Here is a 19,165-nt window from a genome sequence, read left to right on the forward strand (position 1 = left end):
GCTCCAGCACTGGAGGCCTTCAATGGAAAATTAAACAGCCGTCTTTTGTCAGATCTGCTTTGGTTTGGGATTCCTGCCTTGAGCAAGGGGGTTAGACTCGATCCCCTTAAGAGCCCCCTTCCAACTTCATGATTCTATGATCTCAAGTGGCAAGGCAGTAAAATAAGTATTTATTGCGTGCTCTGACCTAGAGAAAGAAAACGGCATTTTTGCCCATTCATGGGCAACAAGAATCTCTCTCATGTGCCTTTAGTTCTCTTGTGACTTGAACTGCTGTGTTTTCCCAGATTTCCAGCCATTTAAAATGTTGGTGTTTTTTTGGCAACCTCGCATGCTGCCTTTAGCGTTTGGCTGGGAAGGACCTTCTTGGGTGACTCTCGATCCAGGGAGAGACCGCTCCCCAAGCAACCGGTCCCTTGATGATTCTTTTTCAGATGCGATTATTAGGGCTATTTTAGGATATTTTAAAGGTGGGTTTGAAATATTTGGAACAGATCAATCCATCAATGACGCTTGTTCAGGATACCTTTGACAGGGGCAGGGTCTGGCGGTGAAATTTCCTAGAACGGGAAGCAGCCAACCTGTCACGCGGTCCTGACATCCCTGCGGTACAGGCGCAGGTCCATTCAGAGATGGAGAGTGCCTCTTATGGTCTACTGCACCGCTGGAACTCCCTGCCACAAGATGCTGCCCTTTAGAGGCCTTTAGAAGAGAGGAAGGAGGTGCATAACTGAGGCTGAGGGCAGAGGCAGATCGTGAAGCTTCAAAGACACGAATGAAACGATCAGAACGTGGCGGTTCTGAGCGCCGTTCCACCCTGGGCCACCACAACCTACCTTGTGGTAAGACTTCAACTCCCATCGTCCCTAATCACGCCCAAGGATGTTTTAATCCTATCTTCCCCTTCTTTCTCTTACGCTCGTGTGCGTGGTACATGCAGGCAAGCGCTGCTAAAACGGTTCCTTTTATTTCCAGAAGGATTTTGTCAGTACGTTGACAAGGGGGGGGTCGCTTTGTGACTAAGCAGGGGAGACACCGATCGATTCGTCCCTGTCTCGCCATTCCCACGGGCCACCTGCCCGATGGCGATAAAGAGTGTCCTGTTGTAAGATTTGTTCTGGGGCCTGTAAGAAAATCTTAAAAGGTGCAGAAAGAGAAGATGGACTTGTTACATTTTCTGTCGGTCCTGAAGTATCACAAGTGGATTTCTTTGAACTGGAATGCTAAAAATGTTGCAGCGTGTCTAATCTTTGATTAAATTCCTTTAGCTGTGCAGAAGAACAGCTTCAAGTTCCGTAGAGTTGTTCCCCCCCCCTTTTTTTCTTTCATCACCTGGCACTTACAGTCTCAATAATTCTGGGGCATTAGTCGGAGAAATAATAAAATGTTCAATGACTTACAACTGAACAGATCAAACTGCAAATGGATAAACGTGACTGCTTTGAACAGCAGACACATGACCGGGTTGCGTAGCCCTTCCTTTTGACAAATGGATAGGACTGGAAGGTGACCAGTCTTTTTATTTTCTAATGGGGAGCGGGGTTGTCTCCCTCGGGGTCTTCATGTGTGCCTCCGCCTTTCGGCTGCGTCGGCCTAGCCCAGATGTGTGTGCCGGGAGGCCTGTGGCCGCTGCATTCCTCTCCTGCCCAAAAACGGAGGGTGGGCCGCTCACTCGGAGGGCCCCTCGCTACCTCTGGCTGGCGGCCAGCCCTGCCCTCCTGTTTATTTTGGCAGGGCTGACCGTCCCTCATATATGCGAGGGAGGCCCGGTTTGTTTGTCTTTCAAAAAAAAAACATGGCCTGCCTTCCTTGCTCCATCCCAGCCCCTCCATGCTTCTCCCTCCTTCCCTCCTGGAAAAGCTGCACGCCTTAAAGAAATGGGGGTCACAGTAAGACTGAAACCCCCTGCTCTGAAATCTCTGAGCCGGAGACGGGATACTCTTGACCCCTCGAGTTCCTGGAGGACGACCATCAGAAGCTCCTGCCACCCGGGAGGAGTTGTCCGAAAACATCTGGGGAGCTGAGTTTGAGAAACCCACCCCCTGTTACTTCCAATCTCAGCATCTTTCTCTCTTGGCTAGGCCGGCAAGGACGGATGGGAGTTGTAGTCCACTCTAGGCGGGCTAGGTGTCCCCTTTTAGGGAGGCCAATCCTCCTTGTGGAAGAGCGCAAGAATCCATCTGTCTTTGGGATGGGTTCTTCTCGATGGTCCACCCCAGACTCTGGAACTCCCTGCCACTGGGAACTAGGCTGTCCCCCATCGCGGCTGTCCTTCCACAAGCGGGCAAAGACCTCCCTTTGCTGGCAAGGTTTCCCTCGGGGGGCTTCCTGGGTGGGAGAGGTTTTTGAAGGGTTGTGCCTTCCTCCTTTGCATGCGTTTCTGGTGTTGTTTTTGTGTGGTTTTTGTTGATCCTTTTTTAGTCTTTGTACACTTACTCTTTTTTTTGCTTTAAATATTGTCATTTGTTGGTGTAAAACTCATTTCACACTCGTTTTTAGCTTCAGATATTGGCTTTTAGTGATGTAAGTTACTTTGGGTGCTTTTTAAGGATAAAGGTGGGGGTAAAAATGGATGGATGGATGGATGGATGGATGGATGGATGGATGGATGGAAGGAAGGAAGGAAGGAAGGAAGGAACAAAAGAAAGAAAGAAAGAAAGAAAGAAAGAAAGAAAGAAAGTTGAGATTTCAAATTTTGGCGGCCTGAAAAACTCTCCTGTTTATGATACTGTAGTGATCTCCTAAAGATAAAATAAATGAAGAATCACATGCCATCTTAAAGAGGATTAATTTTCTCCTCGGCATAATGTTCCCACAATGAACGGAGAAAACAGAGCCCTCCCAAGAAGCCTGTACCAAATAAAACTGAATAGCCTTCCGGGCGCCACAGGACTCTTGATCACTGAGGGTGAAGCGGCTCATGGCTGCCAGCCTCCAGCACCGGCAAGATCCAGCCCTTTCCAAATAACAGGCTTTGTGCCTCCCCCCAGTAGCTCGGGGGGGAAAATACACAAAGGAATGTAGATATTCCTTTTTATAATACAGATATTTAAACAAAAAAATATAGTCCTTCTTAATAAAGGTATTCCTGCTTGTAGATTGGGGATTTTTTTTCTACCTGTGGATCAGAACAGATTCTTCCTCCCCCACTTTTTTGGGGGGTATATATTCTTTTGAAACACAAGCCCCTCATCCTTCCTAGGCGATTTTGGGAGGGCCCTCCTGGGCAGGATTTCCACCACAGAAAACGGTTTGTGGCTTCCTTTAGCGAGTCTGGCCATCTCCCTCTTTTCCATCTATCTTGGATGTAAAAAGGGAAGAGAGCTGCGAGCATCTTGGAAAGCTGGGCATTACGTTTTCTAACACGGAGGGACTTATTTATTTTATTTTATTTATTTGGTTACAGGAGAAATACAGAGCAATGGCAGCTATTAACTGCCCGGTGCAGCGGGAGGCATAGGGTGGCCACTTGCTCATCGCCCAAAACCAAGCACGGATTTGTGTACAACAGCACCGTCCTCGTTTGCAGGTCCGGAAGCAAAACGAGACAGGAGCTGATATAATTTAAAGAGCACTCAGTCTAGACCATGATCCAGGGACCTGCTGATGAGTTTACTGTCCGGTGGATGATGGGAATTATCCCTGATCTCCCTGTCCTTTTTTATTTTTAAACCAGGCTTGGACATAAGGTCTCTGCAGGATCAGGATCTAGTGATTCACTTATTCACGGTCTGAAACTATTTAAAAAATTTTTTAAAAAAATCCTAGCAATCGTATACATTTCTAAAGGTGACGTTACCAGAACTGGCCACTAGAGGGAGCCAGAGACCATGCTCTGTATAGTGCTGGCCGTCTATCTTCATGTTTCATGAGCCATATTCCCCCTTTGGGGAGATTGGTTTGACTACAAACCCCATCCTCCAAGCTATTCTGTGCGGGGATGATGGGGCGGGAGTTAGACCCCTCTGAGGGAGGCCATCCCATTCTGAAGGGTCTGTGCTGATATGTTTTTTTTTGGGGGGGGTGATCAGAGAAAATACTGTGCGCATATAAAATGGAAGGGGCTCATGAAACAGCCTACCTCGCAGGGCCGTCGTGAGGAAAATGCAAGAGAGCCCAAATTCTTTACACTGCCCAGTGCTCAGGGTGTCATTTAACACAAAATTTATAACGAACCACGTTTTAAATGAGCTTCAACCCCTTCAAACCATGAATCCAGAACTTTCTGGGATTTCCACGTTCAGTTCAAGGAAGATTCCCTGGGTTCGAACTGCGCTCTCTCTGTCTCGGCCTGTGCTACCTCGCAGGGCTGTTACTGTAAGGGAAGACGTTGAGAGGCGGGGAGGACCCCTTCATCTCACTGGGGGAAAGGCAGGCTAACCGTGGGGCCAAACACAGAACAACCGGCCTAGAGCTTGCGGGTTCCCAGCGATGGTTCCTTCAGAGGTAGACTGCCATGACACCCAGAGATTCCATTAAGCCTCCCACCCCATAGGCAGTCATGCTCCCACGCCGCACAGCCGCCTCTGTGCAATAAACTTGTATGGCTCCCTTTGAATGATATATTTCAATTCATTTTTTCGAAGAGGGCCTGGTGCCGGGGGGGGGGGTTAACTTAGGGTGAGGGTTGCAATATTTGGGGTTGGGGGGAGAGCAGATCACAGAGGGGCTGTGTTTAAAATTAAAAAAATAAAAACATGGATGCATATTCAGGCCTTCCTTCCTGTCAATACTTGATTTTTCTTTTATTCTTTTTTTCTTTCTTACTCAATTTTTGTATTATAATTTGTTACTGGTTGTCTTATGTAATATTTTTTGTGTTATTTTATTGTACTGTACAGTAGTTATGTCATACTGGAAGCCGCCTAGAGTGGTCGTATAGACCAGATGGGCGTGATACGAATCAAATAAATAAATAGATAGATAGATAGATAGATAGATAGATAGATAGATAGATAGATAGATAGATAGATAGATAGATAGATAGATAGATAGATAGATAGATAGATAGATAGATAGATAATCCCCATGGAATGCAATGGGTGAGGGAAATCAGCTTTGAAGCCGACTAGCACCAAGTCTCCGTACTAAGTATCTCCCCTCCTAATTTTTTTAATCCTTGCATGCAATGTGCAACCAGCCAAACGCAGGACCCTCCCCATCCTCCAAAGGGGGGGGGAAGGGAGAAAAATAAACATCATTTTCCTCTCCACCATCCCAATGTTTTCATTTCCAAGGGCTCCCTTCTCTCCCTCCCTCTCTTTCCTCCCCACCCTCAGCCTCTCCGGTGGATGGGGCAGGGTTTGCCCATTTTGGAAAACTTATTTTCAAAAGAAGGGGCACGTTTTGAGCAGGGAGGGAGATGGGGGAGAAAGACTCTGCCAAGTAAGGAACAGAGACAGAAAAATCAAAATATTTCTGGGGGGGGGGGAGGTGAAGGAGAAGAAGCAAGAATCAAAAAGAAATTAAGAAAAAAACAGAAGATTCTCTCTCTGCTTTTCCTGCAAAAAATTTTGCAAGAATCATTTTCGTGGGTTTGCTCTGTTTTTTTTTTCCAAAAGAAGGAAGAACTTATTGCGATTTTTTTTCGTATATAAAAGGAAAGATGGATTTTCTTCCATGCTTTTTTTTCCCGCTAGATTGGACGCAAGGCATGGCTTGTGCTCCCTTATATTATCATGATGTTTTGTGTGTGCGTGCGTGTATGTGTGTTGAGTACCAGAAGTGAATTGAAGAGCGACCCGGAAGATTTGAAACTAGAAAGACTTCTCATCAAGAAAGGAGGGGAGGGAGGAAGACAGAAGGGTTGGGGAAAAAATAGAAAAAAAGAGAGAGACCCTCTGCCTAGGCAGGGTGGGGTTTTTTTGGGGGGTGTTTTAAGGGGGGAAATCTGCTCCCCCCACCCCTCCCTTCTCAATTTGGGAGTGGGTTTATTCTGATTTTCCAGAGCCCCAGCTTCCTCCCTCCTCCACCCCCATGTCTGTTTGCAAACGAAAAAAAGCCCACCGTTTCCAAAACTCTGCAATCGAAGGTGTGTATTCTTCATTCCTAAAAAAATATTTTTTTAAAAAAAAAAGTCAAACTCTCAGGGTAGTTTTTAAGAAGGGGGGGACATTGTGTATGGGGGGTGTCTAGGGGTTAGGAAGGGGGGGTCTTGCCAAAACGCGTCCCCGTTGCAAAGTTGCATGCCCAACCTTGCAAAAAAAAATAATGCATGCATGCCAGAACCAAGCTTGCAAAGGGGAAGGAAAATATGTATATTTTGTACATGGCGTGCATGCATTTGCAAAAGAGCTGAGCAGAGGGAGGGGGGGGAAAGGGGGTCTCCCTTGTTTTTTTTTCTTGTTTTTTTTTCCCCTCCCCAAAAACCCCCCGCGACGTATAGGGCGGGAAAAGGAGGAGGAGGAGGAAGGACCGGAGGAAGGAAGGAAGAGGACGCCAAAGAGAGGAGGAGGAGGAGGGGGGGCGGTTTGCTTCTTTTCTTCCTTTGCAAGACGGACCGCTGGGCTGGCTGGCAATTTCCAAGCGGAGCATGTGTATTGGTATAGGAAGTGTCTCTCTTTTTTTTAAATAAACAAAAAGCCGGGCTATTCAAAATAAAGAGGGAGAGAGAGAGAGAGAGAGGAAAGGGGGAGGAAGGAAAAAAATTGCAACATCAGAGGAGACCCAAACAAACCCACGGGTTGGGAGTCCCTCCGACCAGTGCAGGAAAAAAAAGGATCAGCATGAACTTTTAGAGAAAAAAATATATAGATTTTTTTCTATTTTTTGCAAAAAAAAATTCCCCCCTCTGACTTTATACTTTTGCAGTGGGGGTGTGTGTATTTTTTGGGGGGGGGGGTTTGGGTTAAATATTTTTTAAATCCACCCCCTCCTGGACTGGAATAGGAAAGTCTGAGATTTCTCCCTCTTGGTCTCTCTCTCTTTCTCTCTCTCTCTCTCTCTTTTTTTTCCTGCAGAATATGGCGTCCCTGTTCTGTTTTAAAAATAAAGCCAGGCTGCCATGTTTTTTTTCCCCCCTTTTGTCTCCAAAAATTTTTTTTTAATAAAAACTGGCTGAGCTTGTAGGAGAGGCGGCGGAGGGGAGGGGGGGCCTGGAGGGTCGCCTTGCAAAAGAGATTTTGTGTTCATGCGATCTAAAAAGAGAGAGATCTAGATAAATTTGCAATCTTCCTGGCTTTGCATAATTGGTGTGGGTGCGCGCGCGGGCGCGCGTGCAAGCGATGTTGCACGGTGGTTGGATCCGTGGCTTTTAATATATATATTCCTGCACCGACACTTGCATGTGATTTGCACTTTGGTTTAAAAAAAAAACAACAACAAACGAAACAAAACAAAGCCTAAATAAATAAATCCATAGGAAAGACGGTTTTGCAGACCGAAAGTTAAAACTTATGCAGAAGTTGGCCATGCAAATGTGGATGAACGGAGCGCGCTCTCCTCGGCTCTCCAGCCCCTGAAATGTAATTTTAATTTAATTTTATTCCTTCCGTGTGTGTGTGTGTATGGATTGAAGGGCGGGAGGGAAGGGAGAGTGTGTTGAATCTTCGGTGCTTGAAAAAAAAATGCGCCTTTTGTTTCTGTAAAGGTTGGGGTGGAAACGCATGCCTTTTAATTCTTTTTTATTATTTTTCTCATCTTTTAAAGAGAGTGTTGGGTGGTGTTTTTGTTTTTTGGAAATGCCACGTTTGCGCATGTGGGGGGGGGTTTGAAATGGTTTGGAAATCAGCTTCTTCAAAAGGGGATGTGTTGTTTTAAGAGTGGAGAATCTGCAGCTTTTTAGGGAAGGGGAAAAATGGTGAGTTTGCTGCTATTCTTCCTCTTGTGTCTGCAGTTTTGTAGAGAAAAGTCTATGTTTTGACTGAAGATAGCATTTTGTATCTGTGTTTCGTATGCGTCTCTCTCGATCCCTCCCCCGTGTATGTACATATATATATTTATTTATATACATTTAGGTATAGATATATATAGTGCTGATACATAGATAAGATAATTTTAATCTAAATTTATAGAAGATGATCTGTGCCGGTTGATAGAAGCGTTCCTCCCTCAGGCTAAAAGCAGCAAAGGTATATATTAAGGGAAGTATGAATTTATTTTTGGAGGATGATGTGGGGAGGGGAAGGGGGGGTGCCTTGGGTGTTTGGAAATGTGTGCGGGCATTTTTGGTGAGTGCATTAATTAATTGAAGGCCGGGCTTGAGCAATATCTATTGTTTACTTCTGTTTTCCTCTGGAGATGAGACTTAGCCAAAAATGTCATATTTCCTCTCTCTCTCTCTCTCTCCCCCTTCAAGTTCCGGCTTTTCGGTTCGGTTGTGATTTGTCGCCTGGGCCTACAGGAAGGCCTTGGAAAGGTGGGAAGACATATTCTTTTTTTGAGAGAGAGAGAGAAATGGAGCACGTGCTTTGCGGCCGATCCAGAGGTGGGGAGAGCGTTTCGGGGACCCCTTCCTGCGTGGGGGAAACGTCTCCGGTTCATCCATCTGCTGCGCTAGACGTGGGTTGCTTTTTCAGTGTCAGAGAGTAAACCGAACGATAGGTGAGGTGCTGTGTCTTCCAGAAATTCACCTCCATGCGCTCTTGAAGGTAGCCCCAGATTTGGGTAGTGTGAGAAAACGGTGCCAGTTTTGGGGTGACACAGAACGCTTCTTGTTTGAACCTCCCCAAAAGCATGCGCAACGGAGGCACCGAACCGGTTTGATAAACCCCGTTTCACCGTTTCAGAGCTCATGGTGGCTTTCGGTCGAATTGCTACTTTTTGTTGCTTTTGATTTCATGTTTTGGCTCAAAATTGGACATTGTTTCCTCCTTGGTGTTTGGAGGGATATCGGGCTTCCTGCTGCTTTGTTGACAAACATAAAATGGTTTGCTGGAGGGGTTATGTGTGAACCCACCACACTGGGAATCATAGGCTGTGTTGGCAGGTGTTTTAGAGTGGGAGGTGGCAAGGGGGGGGGAACACGTGGCGCCGTGTCTCCCACCTGTGCTGGAAGCCTCACGAGTAGACTCTGCAAGAAGTAGCAGCAACAGCACTTGCTGCTCAACCTCACTGTGCACCATGGGAGAATAGGGGACGATGGGCTCTTAGACGCTGCGGTGAGCTGCTCCAAGATGAAGGTCACGGGCGCATCTCTGTATGAATGGCCGTTCTGGCCTTATGATGGTTATCCGCTGATAATACTCCACCGTGTCTCCTAGCCGCGCGTCACAAACACATTCTCCATTCAGACCCGAGATGTGCGTTCAGAGGAGGTTCTTCGGCGTGTATTTGCACGGACTCGCCCTTCTGGAACTTGGGGTGCTCTCGTGGAAGAGCGACGTACAGAACAGGGATTTGTGCTGGCTCTTCCTGGGTGAATCGTCCAAGACACTTTAATAGGGTTCTCTATAAACTTTCCTGGTGTAAGATTGAATTGTGTGCCTGGAGTCTGAATTGAGAACAGAGGAAGGATGGCTTAACCTTTCTAAATTTGACAACTATTCCTTTGGCGAACCAGTTACCTCTTGGTGTGGATTAGGGTTGGATCCTGTGGTCGTCCCAATTTATTTGTTTGTCCGAGGTTGTGATGGGCTGCCCTGTTGCTTCCCACCTAGGGCGATCTGTACATCGGCGACCGCTTGAAGATCTTGCCAATAACAGGCCTGGTGTTTATATCAGAAAAGTAATAAATCATGTTTATTACTTACCTTCCAATCTAATTTCCCCTGTACTTTACCTTCTGATCTAATTCCCCCCCCCCCATTTTATCCGCACAACAAGCCTGCGAGGCGGGACAGGCAGAGAGATGGGGCAGAGAGGGAAAGCCCAGACCATGTTCACTTAGTACCCGGATCAAATCGGAGTCAAACTGGGGGCTCGCTTTATATAGATATTGCCTAAGGAGGCCAAGACACTGTTAAGAGTGCGAGGTAGATGGATTTCTAAGTTTTGCGGTTATTTGATTTTCTTATTCTTTCACTTTTTTCCCCTCTGGTTCCCATTTCATGAAACATTTGTCCTGGAAGATCTGACAAAGCCTCCTCAGAATAGCTGGGCAAGGTCCCGTATAGACTACTGCGCTGCATGGCATCATGGGCGGCCCTTGGCGACTTCTGCCAACATTGGTTCTGAGTGGGAAACAAACTTAACTCTGAAGGTATTTTTAATGACTGTATGTTGGAACGTTTCCACTGGCGCTCCCTGTGTGGACAGGCAGAATTTTACTATTCCTCCCCCCATCATCATCAAAAGGTGACGCAGGTCCGGATCCGTAAAGAGATCCACTTCCTCAGATCCGTCCATCCGCTCTCAGGATTGGGGTCACCAGAAGGTCTTTTGACACTCCGAAATGGGTGTAGGTTTTTCTGTTTTTTATCAGCTGTTTTTGTGAGAGTTGAGGTAACGATGATTTGTCGGGAGTTAAAATTGCAAATTTATTTATTCTTTGGATCCACGTTGCAGCTTGGTTACAAGCCGCCCAGGGCAGCCTACACGGATCTCCTCACCAGCAGATCAACGTGAGCCTCACGCCTGCCCTGTGAGGTAGTTTAAGCCTGAATGAGAGTGACAGGCTCAAGGTCACCTAGTGAGGTTCTTGCATTTTTGGGGGGGGGGCTGGCGCTTCGATGTCCTGGGGCCCAATTTGAGACGCTTAAGCACTTCATAACGTGGATAGCTCCGTAGTTTTGACCTCCGGCTGTGGAGCACGAGGTTGAGAGTTCAAATCCTGCCAGGGCCTCCTTGAGAGAGGCTGGACTCCATGATCCACGGGGTCCAGCTGTGCAGTTCTAACATGATGATGATGATCCTTAATGAACGACTGAATAGCTCGGCGGCGAGTTCGAATCCCCCCCCTTGGGCCTCCTTGATGTGGGCTGGACCAGATGATCCACCGGGTCCCTTCCGGCTCCGCAATTCTAAGTTGTCGTGACTCTTGCCATCATCTTAAGCCTCAATACTTAGCCTAATAATTAAGCTACGATAACTGTCTTTTTCCTTATGGGTTTATCTGAAACCTTACCTGCTTTGACCCAGGAAAGCAGCCTGGATATGCATCTCAAATGTTAAAAATAACATTGGGAGCCATCTTGGGGGGGCCCTGATCGGGAGAAAGGCAGCCTGGGAAATCGATCGAAGAGACAAACAGATTAAAACGTGTTTTTTTTCTGCCAAAGATGTGCGTTTCAGTTGTGGATTGGGATGCGCTCCAAAGTCTGGGTTAATTTCCATGTTCTGTGACCAGATCTAGCCACTGTGTGTATGTGTGTGTAAAAAAATTGAAAAGTTAACCTGGTTTAGTTGAGTAACTTACGTTGTTCTTGGTTTAAGCTGCCATTTGGGGATGAATATTAGATGCTTTTTTCCCTCATTTTGCATAGGCATCTTTCAGTCTCGAGAGACTATGGTAACATGCTCTGAATCGAGGAGTGTCCTCTCCAGAGCATGAAGCCCGGGTAAGGTAATATGGAGGATAGGCTGTTACTCAAATTTTGTATCTGGCCTTTTTCCCTCAAGGTCTGCACAAAACATCAGTAATTTTAGGTGTTTCCTCCCCCCCCCCGCAAATTCATATATTTCTCTAGATTTTTATTCATTTATTTTGTGGTAGCACTGTATTTCAAGCACTTTTGCCTAAAGGATTTATGGGTATGATTTCTCAGGTAATATCCCGTATGTTCCAGGGTGCATTTGATTTAAAGCACAATTTAAATTTTTTTTAATTGAATTTTTGGATGATTTGAACCCCCCCCAATTTTTGAATTCTTTCAGGGGCCTGTGGCACGCCTTCTCCGTCTGCGAAGCGGAGGAGGGAGAGAGGCTGCGTCGTCTCTCTGTATGAGTCCCAGCTAGACCTGCAATCCGTGGAAGGCAATTTCAGCACTGCTGGCTTCTGAGCATGAGCTTGCTTGGTGACACACTCAGCGCAGGAGCGTGGCCTCATGTGGAGCTGATGGGCTACACTGAGGAACTGTATATCATTCATGGGTGTAGCAGTCACCCTCCGTGGTGGGTCTGGGCATCGTTTATTTATTGCAGCACTATTTTGAGTTGTCGGATTTGGAGGCTAGCGTTGATCAGAGAGAGTTAGCCATGCTATAGATATAGGGCTGTGTCTCATCTGGAAGTTTTTTGTGCCTCCAGTGATGCTCCATTTTTCACCTGGAACCAAAGAGTAGGAGATTCAGGGTGAGTAGGAGGCCCACCGTGGAGTGGGTGGAGGAGATGGAAGGCGGAGAAACAGAAGTCCAGGCGACGTTGAGTCTGTGTAGATTCTTGCTCTCTGTGGATATGCTTCCCAAATCAAAATGTTTCGCTCAGCACGCAATAAAATCAGTAGTAATTCAGAATATTAGATTGACTGCTTTGCGTCGGGTTTCCTGGTCCAAATCCAAATGACACAGTTCTCTGTGCAGTTGGGGGGGGTCGACTTTCCTGGGGTTCCCTCTGTTTTAAGAGGTGGGTTGCATTGGCTACTTAGAGGCAAACTGCCCCTGAATAAGGAGCGTTATTTTTTCCCCATCATGGCTCATAGCTGATAGATGAAACCCTTGCACTTTTCCAGAAAGCCGCACCCTCTTATTATTTTACGCCATAGGTGTAGATGATTATAGAGAAATTACAAGTTCAGATTGCTCTGGTAGAGTTTTAAGTTTTATTGACGCTGGAGATCTCCAGTTTGCGGAGTGTTCCGTGAAATTTTATGGCTAACTGTGTTCATGAAAATCATGTACAAGTTATGCAAAGCATACGTTATTAATTAATGACGGTCCCATGAATTATTTTATATTTTCCTTTGGCCTTCTAGACAGTTTCGTGGTCTCTACTGGGACATAAGCGTTCACAAAGTGGAATTGTGTTTGGTGTTTAAGGAATGTATTCTCTAAATATTTTTTAAAAAAACTTTTAAAACTTTGGTTGTTTGTCATGCAAACATGTATAAATTGTAACCAAAGCAGGGTGGATAAAAATCAATGATTCTTTTAAAAAAAATCAAATTGTCTTAAATGACAGGTTTTAAAAATCAATTTTTCTGATTTAAATGGAAAGAATGAAATCATGATTTAAATCGAATCCAGCATACACCAAAGTAAACTTTTAACAAATGTAGGATCAAAACATGTCTTGCATACGTCATTTTATATTTTGGGCTATTGAAAATGATGCATCTTTATAGAATTAAGGTCATTTTCGGATAGTTTAGTGCGGTGCCTTGAATTCTGTGTTACAGATTGTTAGGGACTCTGCAGAATTACAGTTCGTAATGTACCCTTGGAAACTGGAACCAGCTTGAACGCTACTATCGAATCTACACTTGTGTATGGGAGATTGTATAAACCTTAGTGGCCGGTTTGCAGTTCATTGTGGATATGCTAGTTTCGTGCTTTAGCATGCGAGTTTAAATTGTTTTCTTTAGTTTTCCGTTCTGCGTTGCTACACATCAAGAAGGTGCTGGTGGCATCCCTGAATGCAAGAGGCCAGGAATGCACCCAGCACCATCTGCCACCAAGATGTATATGATTTCCCTTCCAATGATGTAAATCAGCAATAGGATTCCAGCCATGGAAGCTCAAATTAATTTAATTTTTGCATTGTAGAAAGGAATTTATTTGATTTATTATTATTTTAAAAAAACCACATATAATATTTAGGCTTTCTTCTCTGCTTTTCGTACGCTATATCCCAAGATCTGGTAGGGTGAGGCTGTGACCGTTAAAGCAAGATCAGATTGATAGAATATTTATTTATGTATTTATTTGAAATATTTTTTAAGCTGCCTTTCTCCTGAAAAAGTGTGGCTTGCAACAATTGCCCAACGAGAAAGGTCTTTGCCTGCTTGCAGAAGGGCAACAAAGCGAGGGGGCCAGGCTGGCCTCCGGTGGGAGGGAGTTCCATACAATCTAGATCCACCTACAGGTCCCACAGCAGCCACCCTTCCTATATATCTCAGCATGGGGAGATCTAAAGCACCCCTTGCTGACTGTTGAGACCCCCCCCCCAAGCTTTTCTCCGTTAAGGACAATGGTGGCAGGTGACTTCAGTTCCGGAGGTGCAGTGAATCCACTCCAGGTTTTAGTCAGTGCCTTGCAGGCGTTCTCCAAGGTGCTGGACCGCTTATAGAAAAGTATGCGATTGGGTCGTTCAGCCCCGCCCCCCCAAACTGTAGACTAAGACCTGGAGTGGATTTGCAGTGTCTCCAGAATTGGGAGTCGCCCACCATCCGTGGTGGTGAATCTTAGTAACAGGTTTATGTCCCCCTTTTCCAGGATCGACAGCCTTTGTGGTATGTTTCAAAGCAACGCAGACTTTTCTGTATTGCCCTCTCATCCTCCAGAAGCTGTTCCTGGGGAAAAAAAAACACCCTTTGGAATCAGCCTTTTCCAGATCCAGTGCTGTAGCTATTTCTAAGGTGGGGGTTGGCTTTTGAACCGAAGTGGACACTGGGAAGATTTCCCGGGTTGCAAATTTTCACCCAGCATCTTTCGAGTGCCAGGTTCGCACCCTGTTACTAGGAAACTGCCAATTTACAGGTGTTGAAGATCACATTATTTCGCAGTATTGTTTTTCCCCCCCCAAAAAGGGTGCTGGCCACCGGCCGCAAAAGGAGGGGGGCTGTCCTTTTGTCCACCCGGCTTTTAAAGTCCTGTTTTGCCTGAAGTTCGGCTGTGTTGGTTGCGAACCTCGTAGGCGGGCGAAAGGGCTTTTTGTTTTGATCGGGTGCACAGAAAAGACTCTTGGTCGGTTCCCACGTTCCTGCCCTGTTTCCTCTCCAAAGGTAGACTATCCCTAAACATGGAGGTTTTGTCAAGCAAGCGCCCCACACCTTTCACCGTGGGTATTCAGAGGTTGATTGCCTCTGGACATGGAGGTTTTGTCACCTTATGGGAACAGTCAGCAACCCTGCACCGACTGTGATTTAACTGGGGGGGGGGGAACCAAGAGGGCGAGGCTTCAAAATTGCAAATAAGCACTGTGAATAAGTAAACCAGTAACACTTTCTCTTGGCCATTCACTCCACCCCATCAGCTGTTGTGAGAGATCCCCCCCCCAAGCGCAACCATGGCATCATCTGCCACCTGGAACGGAAGCGCTGATCGCCAAACGGCGGGGGGGGGTGGAAGCCGCGATCCGCAGAATGACCCCCTGCTTATTTCTCTCTATTTCAGCCGGGCGAGACAGAGGGGGCTTCAAAAGCAGAGGGACCCTAGCTTGTATTAACAGCAATTGGGTAGGAACTGGCGAAGGCTTGTGAGCCGCCCGCCCCATACGCACGATCCTGCGTGACTGGGGCTCGGGCTCCCCCCCCCCCCGCGTGCCGCGTCGCTGGGGCACCGTCGGCTGCCCGCCGGCCTGGAGCACCAACACCGCATCTCCTCGGGCCGCTGCGGCGACCGGGCGTCCGAGGCCAGCCTGTGAGTACCGATTTGCCCCGGCGCAGCTAACTCTTTTCCCTTTCGCAGGCGGTCGCTGCATTTCAGAGGTAGACCACTCCTGCCGATGGAGGCTCAGGTCACCTAGGGCTGCGGAGAGGCTGGTATTGCAATGACATGGATCCTGTTTTTCCCCATGCCTAAAATTTGCCCCCGTACCCTGTTTGACACCCCAATAGCTTTCTCCTCCCTCCCTTGTTTCTTCCCCCAGCCCGCTTGCCTGCTGTAATCACTCCCACCCCGCAAGTAGCGATCATTTAATGAACAGTGAGAATCATCATTAAATGCAAAATGCTTTTCAGTCTACACAGCCCCTCCTTGCACTTAAGTCTGACATGAAGTGTCCCACCCCCCTGTGCCTCCCCCATTTAAAATCCTGTTTGGCGTTCTCTGGAGTTTGTATTGAATTTAGTTCTTCACCCTCCTGAATTGGAATGTTTATGAACATTCTGTAGCATCACCGTTGGCTCAGGCAAGGGCTCTATAGAAGTGGTTGAGTTGGATGTGACCCAGAAGAAGCAGTGTGGTGTAGTGGTTACTGGATTAAAATCAAAGTAGACAGAAGGCCGTGAATGTCTTCCTCTCCTTGGGGGAAAGTGGGGCATAAATATAATTTATTAAGATGTTTGGGAAGCTCTGTTTCGGTCCATGCAGATCCTGACGCTCTAGGTTAATCATCATCCTCATCATCAGGTAGCGAAGGTATCAGAAAATGATACCAGGGGATGCCCGAGTTGAAAACAAAAAATTGGAAAAATTAAAAAAATACAGAGACCTGGCAATCAAAACATCTTCTGTCTGAAAGAAATACATTTCAGTGGTCCCCGAAGTCATTGGGGCTTTGGGAACAATATTAAGACATTTTACACTGTGTTATAAGCAGTTGCAGATCTCAGAAATCACACCATCAGAGATACAAAAAAAATGGCAATATTAGAGACAGCATACATACTATGCCAATATTTAACAGATACTTAGGTTTTTGGTTAAAACTTTTATCTATTGTATAATACCAGTCAATGTTTTTATAATTTTGACTATGCCTAGTGTTTTTGAATAATAATATACAGTCACAGCCTTGCGATGGTTCTTCATCCTTTGAATCCCATTTTTTCCTGTCTGCCACTTCATTCCACATTTTTTGATATCTGTGCGACTCTCTCTTTTATTTCCAAAAGCGTTCACATCTAGTTGCCCAGGGCGATCATTAAGGGCGAATGATGAGCAACATCGGCTATCGTACCAGGGAGGCCAGAGTAATGCCCTGTCACTATTTTTTTTGTATTTATTTAATTTCATTTTTATATCACCTATCCGGCCGAGGCCACTCGAGGTGGTTTATAACTCTGAGAGATGCCCCCGGAAAAAAAAATTGAAGCTGGATCCACACCATAATTTCCCACAAGACTGTTCTGGGGAGGGCTTTGGGAGACTCAGAACAGCCCAATTTAAAGCTTTAGTGGGGCTAGAAGAAGGTAATCTCTGCTAAGGTGTGACCCCATTCCTCCCAACCCAACAGGGCCGGCTCTGCCGTTGGGCAGATTGAGGCACTTGCATCAGGCAGCAGATCTCAGATGTCGGAAAAGTACCAAATTAATTTCATTCGGCTGGGTTTTGTTTTTCTTACTCTTGGGGAAGGAAGGATGTTTAGTTGTGATTTCTCCATCTGAAAATAATTCAGGTCAATACTTGGCTTCTCGGTGCTCAGGCGGAGTGCGTGGTTCTACCCTGTTTCCCCAAAAATACAGTGGTGCCCTGCATAGTGACGTTAATCCATTCCAGGATTAACGTCGCTATCCAGATTCGTCGCTATGCGAGGGGGGAACCCCATAGGAACGCATTAAACTCTGTTTAATGCGTTCCTATGGGGGGAAACTCACCGGTAAGCGAAGATTCCCCCATCCGGCCACCATTTCCGCTGCCCGGTAAGCGAGGGCAGGGCGCGAAAACGCTGTGGGCGGTCATTTTGCTGATCCGGCGGCCGTTTTGGAACCGCCGATCAGCTGTTTTCTAAACATCGCAATGCGAAGATCGGTAAGTGAAACACTTACCGACCGTCGCAGTGCGATGTTTAGCCTATCTAAACATCGCAATGCAATCGCATTAGCGATCGCAAAAAACTCGTCGCTATGCGGATTCGTTGTTAAATGGTGCGTTTGTTATGCGAGGCACCACTGTAAGACCTAACCTGAAAATAGGCCCTATTATGATTTTTGAGGATGCTCGTCATAAAAGCCCTACTCCAAAAATAAGCCCTAGTTAAGTGAAAGCCCGCCCTCCACCCTTGTACAGCAACCAGAAGATGACGTGATTGCATTTGAATAAATGTAGATGGTTTTACATGACAAAAATAAAACAGGCCCTGATAATAAGCCCTAATGCATTTTTGGAGCAAAAAATTAATAGAAGACCCTGTGTTATTTTTGGGGAAACAAGGTACTTTTAAGTAGCAAAGCAATCTTCTCTCTCTCTCTCTCTCTCTCTCTCTCTCTCTCTCTCTCTCTCTCTCTGTGTGTGTGTGTGTGTGTGTGTGTGTGTGTGTGTGTGTGTGTGTGTGTGTGTGTGTGTGTGTGTGTATGCATGTGCATCTTCCCGATAGTTTCTCATCTTTGGTGGGTCCTTTGATCGTAAGCCCTCTCCATGCGAGGGTCACCAAGGAATAGCTTCTGAGCTATCTCAGAGGTGCCCGGCAGGTTCTCTCCCTACCCAGGCCCAGAAAACCCCTTTGAGCGATTTGGTTCAGCCCAAATTTGGGGAGGGGGTTTCTTGGCAGAAGGGCTGAGATGGTTAAATTTTGATTTAGAAAGAGAGAGATAGAGAGCACACTGGCATAAACGGACTTTATCATCACCTTGATTTGGGGTTAAATAAATCAATCCAGGTGAGGAAGAGGGGTAGCTGTTAAGTTGAACCCCTGGGGCATTGTCGGTATTTTTACCTGTCCTTGTATTTTATTTTAGGATCTTAACGTTTTTGCCTGCAGAACTATGTTTTGAGATTTGGATCCTTGTATGAAGGGAGAACTTTATAGCGAGAGCTTTGAGGGTTGATTTCTGGACCCGTTTGGAGGAAGAGAGACTTTTGAGAGGCTTCGTTTTCCAGGGTTCTGGCGTCTGGTCCGCGCATGGGATTCGTGGAGCTGCGAATTTTGTTCGGTAGCCTCCCGTTTCGGCTTTGCTTATCTCGCTTCTTGGGTTGAAAAATGGCCAGAATTTGCAAAATTGACCGTGTTTCCAGTAACCCTTCAGAAAATCAGAGTAGTGTATCTACTAAACTTTGTTTTAAGTGCTCCGTTCTTCTTGTGTCCTGTGCTTTTGAACGTTTCAGCAAACTTGAGAGAGGGGAAGCTGAAATGTTTCTGGCGGCCTCGTGGGGTTTTCTTATCCTCCGTGGGATGCCGCCACAATGAAGAAGCGTTTTCTCCTTTTTAGACTGGCTCAGCCTCATTTGGATTACTCTTTAGGAATGTAAATCCTCGACTCGCCCTCACCTTCCTGCTAGAGGCGGGACCTGATGGAAGAAGGAATTCTCTGGCCGCATCAGCCGTAATTGGCTTAAATCCGAGCTGTCTAGTGAGCTGGCATGGTTTCTTCTTGCCATACCTGCAATTCAGCAAAATGCTGACATAGAGGGTGCCCTAACTTTGGGCACATCCTGAGGATTCTCTGGAAAAGACAATCGTGCTGGGAAAGGGTGGCAGGCAGCAGGAAAAGAGGAAGACTAAATACGAGACGGACTGACTCTTTAAAGAAGCC

The 19,165-nt window shown here is 46.3% G+C and overlaps 1 protein-coding gene across 9 annotated transcripts in view; it reads left to right on the forward strand.

Moving 5' to 3' along the window:
• The first annotated feature begins 4,389 nt into the window (after positions 1 to 4,389).
• ZNF362 (zinc finger protein 362) overlaps positions 4,390 to 19,165 on the forward strand; it is a 38,087-nt gene continuing 23,311 nt past the window's right edge. Inside the window, exons 1-2 of one of the 9 annotated variants that reach the window (XM_072977765.2) lie at positions 4,390 to 6,031; positions 15,147 to 15,392. Coding sequence is in view for 2 of the 9 variants with exons in the window: in XM_020781164.3 (XP_020636823.3) it covers positions 6,211 to 6,542 (332 nt within the window). In the remaining 7 variants the exon portion in view is untranslated. Of the gene's footprint in view, positions 6,032 to 6,076; positions 7,464 to 7,501; positions 7,799 to 7,829; positions 8,070 to 8,558; positions 10,139 to 15,146; positions 15,393 to 19,165 lie in introns of those variants that run through there. The other 8 variants (XM_078378918.1, XM_072977766.2, XM_020781165.3 and 5 more) reach the window with 8 other exon arrangements.

This window comes from Pogona vitticeps, chromosome 7 (assembly GCF_051106095.1).
Source record: "Pogona vitticeps strain Pit_001003342236 chromosome 7, PviZW2.1, whole genome shotgun sequence".
NCBI classification, from domain to species: domain Eukaryota; kingdom Metazoa; phylum Chordata; class Lepidosauria; order Squamata; family Agamidae; genus Pogona; species Pogona vitticeps.